The 6,097-nt window shown below is 23.5% G+C and overlaps 2 protein-coding genes across 2 annotated transcripts; one reads left to right on the top strand and one right to left on the bottom strand.

Moving 5' to 3' along the window:
- Positions 1–601: 601 nt before the first annotated feature.
- On the top strand, positions 602–2,533 carry Phum_PHUM543840 (ankyrin repeat-containing protein, putative; the record flags this gene model as incomplete). The annotated part of the gene is made up of 5 exons (XM_002431673.1): positions 602–628; positions 1,581–1,710; positions 1,808–1,948; positions 2,023–2,148; positions 2,328–2,533. The coding sequence occupies 5 exons, from the start codon at positions 602–604 to the stop codon at positions 2,531–2,533; spliced, it is 630 nt and encodes a 209-aa protein (XP_002431718.1).
- Positions 2,534–3,157: 624 nt separating this feature from the next.
- On the bottom strand, positions 3,158–5,628 carry Phum_PHUM543830 (ATP-dependent DNA helicase 2 subunit, putative; the record flags this gene model as incomplete). The annotated part of the gene is made up of 10 exons (XM_002431672.1): positions 3,158–3,375; positions 3,448–3,648; positions 3,718–3,909; positions 4,001–4,136; positions 4,214–4,373; positions 4,469–4,647; positions 4,733–4,907; positions 4,983–5,076; positions 5,162–5,339; positions 5,431–5,628. The coding sequence occupies 10 exons, from the start codon at positions 5,626–5,628 to the stop codon at positions 3,158–3,160; spliced, it is 1,731 nt and encodes a 576-aa protein (XP_002431717.1).
- Positions 5,629–6,097: the final 469 nt, after the last annotated feature.

The following is a 6,097-nucleotide window of genomic DNA, read 5'->3' as shown; positions in this document are numbered from 1 at the left end:
AAATCTGCGAAAATTAATCGCGTGGAATTTTACATTAAATGATATAAAAAAAAGTTGCGATGATAAAAAAAAAAGATGATGATAATAATAATAATAACACCAGACAAAAGGTTTTTTATTGATTTTAATAACAAACTTTTCTTTTCTTTTTTTTTTTTTTGCAAAAATTTGAGTATTATTGATTTTTTTAAACGCGGGAAAATATACATATATATATATTTTTATTTACATCTCATTTTCTTTTCCTTTTTCTCCTTTTTTTGTCGGCATTAATATTTTTATTTTCTTCTATCACGTTTTTATTTATAAACAAATATTATTTTTTTTTTTAGTCTTTCGCCATTTTTTTTTTTTTTTTTTTTTGAATCTTTTTCAATGAATATTATTAAAATTAAACGAATTTTCCTGTAGAATTTATTATTTATTTATTTTTTTATTAAATGAAAATTTAAAGTTACTTTAAAAAAGGGTAAAAAAAGCAAAAAAAAATTGATTTATTTAATTAATTATTTATTTATTTTAATTAATAATTTATAAAATTTTAATTAATAACGTTTGTTTATACAATTTTTTTTTTTTAAATATTTTTTTTTTCATCGTAATGAAAAAGAACAAAAAGGTCGTCGTAGTAATTTCGAACAGTTCGAACGTGAATTCCATTGATTGTAGCAAAAAAAAAATATTATTATTATTATTGATATCGAAAAATAATATAATTTAGAGCAAAAAAAATAATCGCTACGTACAATATTCGCGTGTATTATTAAACAAAAAAATTTTCTCGTTTCGATATTGGAAAATGTAACGTAAAACAAACGTTTGTTTTGTTTATAATAGAAGTGAATAACAACAACAATTTGTAACAAAATTAAAATTTTATTGGAAATTTAACAACAACAAAAAAAAAAAAAAAATGGAGGAAAATAACTAGGAAAATTTTGATCGATTTGTTTTTAAAAGCAGAATGAAAATTTTTTTTTTTTAAATTGTATTTTATAATAATTTTTTATCCCCCCATTATTTATTTATTTGAAACAAACAAACAAACAAACAAACAAATAAATAAATAAAACAATGGGTATTTAACAAAGAGGATTTAAATTGTAATGTTTAATATAAATAAAACAAAAATCGATTATTATTATTATTATTTGGCTTATATCGATTTGATTTTAACGCACACACAAAAAATTAAAAAAAAAAAAAAGTTAAAGTTTTCAAAATTTAAATTTTAAATTTTTTAGGAAAATTAGTTTAAAAATTTATTTAAACAATCGGTTGTTTTGTTTTCATTGAAATGAATTCAAAAAAAAAAAAGAAAAATTTATTTTTAGGTTTAAAAATTTTCCTTTGATTTCACTTTCGACAAACGTTTTTTTCTTTTTTTTTTTTTTTTTTTTTTTTTTTTTAATTGGCAATAATTTGAATTAAAAATAAATTTTATAATAATGTTTTCTTTTTATTTATATTTTATCTTTTTTAAATTTAAATGATCTGTAAAAAAAAAAAAAAAAAAAAACAAAGAAAGTATTAAGTTTAAATTAAATTTTTTGTTGTTGTTGTTTTTGTTTTGGTTTTAGACGGCTTTAAGTTACATAGCATCAAATGGAACGTTAAAAAATTTAAAAACAATATTAAAACTAACAAAAATTGATGTGAATAAACAAGATAACGAAGGTAACACGCCTCTTCATTTCGCATCTCAAGCAGGTAATGGCGATTTAAATTTTTTTTCATTTGAGAAATTTAATTACTTTTTTTTAATAGAAAATTATTTATTATTATTATTATTTTTTGAAATGAAAAGGTCAAGTTGAAGCCATTAATTACATGCTCTCGATATGTCCGAATGTTGAAATCGACGCAAGAAATTCATTAGGTTTTACACCGCTTATGAAAGCTGCACTTCAAGGACGTACAAAATGTGCTAAACTTCTTCTTTTTGCTGGTAACCTAATAGAATTACTTACTTACATTCGCGGTTAAATTAGGTGCTTATAAATTTTATTTACGATTGTTTAGGAGCATCACCAAGCCTGAGGGATTCCGGAAGAGGATTAAAAGCAGAGCAATGGGCAAGATTTTGCGGACGTTACGTTTGTGCTGAAGTTATAGAAAAATTCACGAAACAAAAATTTTCCGATAAAAGTATAAGTTTAGGAAAATGGGGAAGCGAACCGGAATTAGATGAAAAAGTCAAAAATTATGTAAATAAAAATTTTTTTTTCTTTTTTTTTAATTTTAAAAGTAAAAATTTAAACCTTTTGATTTTTCTTCCTTTTTTTTTTTTTTTTTTTATTAGAAACCTCATTTTATTCCAAATTTAGCAAGTTCGGGTATTAAATCGAGATTGCGAAAAGCTTTTAGGACAATATCACATCCGGGACCGGAAGTGAATGGAAAACCTTATTCGGTTGTCTCTCAGTTAACAACTGTTGCTTTATGTGCAAGTACTCCAGTTTTACAATCGAGTGTGTCATCCAATATAAAATCATTAATGAGACCGTTAGCCGTTCCAAAAGTCGAAGTATAGCAAAATAAATAATTTCATTTTTAAATTTTTAAAAAAAAATAATTTGGATAAATTAAATTAATTTTTTGTTTTAGGTAACTTTGGCACCGAATCATAATAATAATGATAATTTCGAAACGTCTCTTCAACATTCCTCTTCTTCTACATCAATAAAAGATAAATCAACGAGCAGTTTTTCATATCGAATAAAAAAAAAAAAATAAATTCAAACACGATTAGAAAACCATTCAACAACAACAATTGTCGTCGTTGATTTTCGAAAAAATTAAAATGGTGATATCAGGTGGCGTAATATAAATTCAAATTTTTTCAAAGTAATTATAAAAAAAAGTTTTGTATACCGTAAAAAAAAAAATATATATATTACTCTTTCTTAATTTATTTTTACAAAAGGAAATCAATTCGAAAAAAATTAATTTTTGCAAACTCATCCTCCACATCTCTTATTTATCACGAATTTAAATAATTTTCTATTCTTTCTAATAAATCGGACTTCTTTACTTTTGATAGATTTTTACCGAGGCCAACAGATTTAAGAAATGCTTTTAAAACATCGTTCGTAAGTCTTTCTCCCTAGAAAAAAAATTATTATTATCAATATTATTATTTTTCTCGATCGTAAATTTATTTAATAAATGAAAAACTTGCCTCTCCCGCTTTAATTAATTCTTCAACATTTTTAATGTCGATTGCAGGTCCAGGTTTTGATGATTTGCCGGCGGATGATTTTGATTTTTTGGGTGCACCGTAAATTTCAGGATCGTAATCATTTGGATAAACAGCTTCCGTGAATCTTTTAGCTAAATCTCCCGCTCTAGCAGACATCAACTCATAATTCGGGTCTGTAAATTTTATCATTATCTTTGTCTCAACCTTTTTTTTTCAATTCCGTATAAATAAGTAAAATACCATACAGGTAGAATCGTTCGTTTCTTCCGGTTCGGGTAAATCTAATGCAAGAGCCTCAATGGCTGACCAATGAGCTTTTAATCTCGGGTTTTGAAAACATTCAACGTTATATTTAAATTTTAATTTTTTTATAAATTTCTTTGCTATTTCCACTTGTTCGGGTTCTGCTCTTTTCGTAGAGACATCCTCATACGGTCGTACTTCCTCTGAAAATTAAATTGGTGTAATTTAAAATTAAATTACTAATAACTAAAAATTTTTAATAAGGAAATTACCGGCAAATGGTAAAAAAAAAACGACAAAGCCTTGACGCAAATCTCTACCGACAATAGAATCTGAACATTCGTTTTGACCAATTAAAGCCACAAATCGACACGCGGATGTTTTTCTTAAACAAAGCGTGCATATTGGTACGACTTGTTTTGCTATGCAGCGGTTTAAAAAAGCAGCAAAAAACACTGAGCTCCCTAAAAAAAAAAAAAATTAAGAACAAACGCAAAATTTTCTTTTTAAATTATATCGTACAATAATTATCATTTTAATCGATTTAAAATCAACCTTTATAAGTATAATCGTCCGGATATATAAATGCACATGGCTTTATAAAATTTTCAAGCGTAATTACAGATGCAGGTTTAAATCCCAATAATCGAAGTTCTATTTTTCCACTTTCCGATATCATTTTTAATTCAGGCTAAAAAAAAAAAAGGTTTTTGATTTATTTTTACATTTAAAAGTATTATTTCATTAAAAATGGTGTAAAAGTCATACCAAATTGAAAGTGATTTCTTTTTGCCCTACAATTTGAGATTTTAAAATATCATCATCATTTACAACAGTTCCCGTTTCAGTTTCAAACATTTGCATTTTGGTGTAAACTCTTTCATTTGTCGACTTACTAAGTTTTACTTTAAAAGGAAGTTTAACTTTCCTAATAAAAAAAAAAAAAACAAAAGTTAAAATTTTTTAATGAAATTCTACATGTAAATAAATAAAAGTTTTAATAGAGGAAAAAAAAAAAATTACTTTGCAAGAAAATGAATCGATATGCCAATTTGAAAATCTTCACCTATTACAAAAGGTAATTTTACTAATGTAACATGTTTAAAATTAATTTTATTCATTCTATTTTCAATTTCCTTTAAACTACTGACTGGTTTAGAATGTACATAATTAACATTATCTTGCGAAGCTTTTAATAATTTCTAAAATTTTTTTTTTCTTTAATATATCACTCAATTAAAAAAAATCTTTAAAATATACAGTATGAATGTAAAAGAAAATATTTACACTGTAAAACTTATCAGTATCAAAACTTTCTCCCAATTGAATAACATCTAAAAATATATGATTTTTTTTCATATCTTTTGCACTTGTCATGGCTCTGTTATAATCATTATTTTGATCAGTTACACCATCATCATCGTTAGTTAAAAATAATATACTCTTATTTAATTGTTGAGACCTTGAAGCAATATAAAACAATTATAAAAATACTATAATGCTTTAAAATTTATCTAAAATAAAATTTATTAATCACTTTTCTCTAAAAATATGCATTGATAACCAAAATGCATCCCCTAATGAAAAACTTTCGAAACCAAATTTATTTTCATAGGAAAAATTTTTTACATCTGAAAAAATATAAGGTTTAGTTTTTTAAATGTAAAATTAATAAAAACAAGAAAATAATGAAAAAAATGTGAAAGTACTAAAAACCTTCAATTATTTCATCAATTTTCAAAATATGTTTGGCTCCTAGTAATTTAAAATCTTGTATTATAAAAATATTATCTAAATTTAATGGATTATTATTTTGTGATGTTCCTAAAAGCATTACTCCACAGTAGCATTTTTCTTCATTAAATATTTTTTTTCTAATCGTATTTCTAATGCTCTAAAAAAAAATATTTTTGATAAATTTTTTATAGGTATTTTATGTATGGGTATTTATCAATAGGTATTTTTATATAAAATTTCAAAATTACTTCTAAACAACATAACATAGCACATTTGTTTTCGGTTAATTGTAATTTAAACATTTTTTCCCTGGCATCGATTAAGAATAATAATGCTCCGGTTTTATGTTGATATTTATTTTTTTTTCTATTGCTCGAATTATTTTCCTCTTCTTCTTCCTCCTCCTCCTCCTCAAAATTTTCAATGTCGTAAAATACTTTTTTCATTGTAAATAAATAAATAAATAAATAAAAAAAGGACCTAAAAGGAAATTTACGTTTTGACGTTCGTTGGAATTAATAGATAATTAGAATTGCCAACATAAAATTTAAAAGTTGGCAATACATTTAAACAGTCTGGATAATCCATTGTTAATAAAACAGTTGTGTTTAATAATTATCAGTTACTAATTTTTTTTTTTGTGAAAATAAAAGGTGAAGAAAAAAACAACGGATTTATTAGTAAGTTATTATTATTATTTTATTTATTATTTTTATTAAAACACTAATTTAAAATTTTAAATTCAACTTATTTCGGAGAAAATGAAATAAATATTTTCAATGTCTTCATATTGTTTAAAATATTAACAAATGTCTACCTTGTTAAAAAAAAAAAAAAAATTTTTTTTTAGTAAAATCACACAAAAGATTTATATAAATTAAGTTTAAAACATAAAAATTTCATTTATACATTTAC

The sequence above is a fragment of the Pediculus humanus genome, genomic scaffold (assembly GCF_000006295.1).
Source record: "Pediculus humanus corporis 1103172108290 genomic scaffold, whole genome shotgun sequence".
NCBI lineage: Eukaryota > Metazoa > Arthropoda > Insecta > Psocodea > Pediculidae > Pediculus > Pediculus humanus.
The sequence above is the reverse complement of the archived record's forward strand: the minus strand, read 5'-3'. Positions and strand labels throughout refer to the sequence as shown.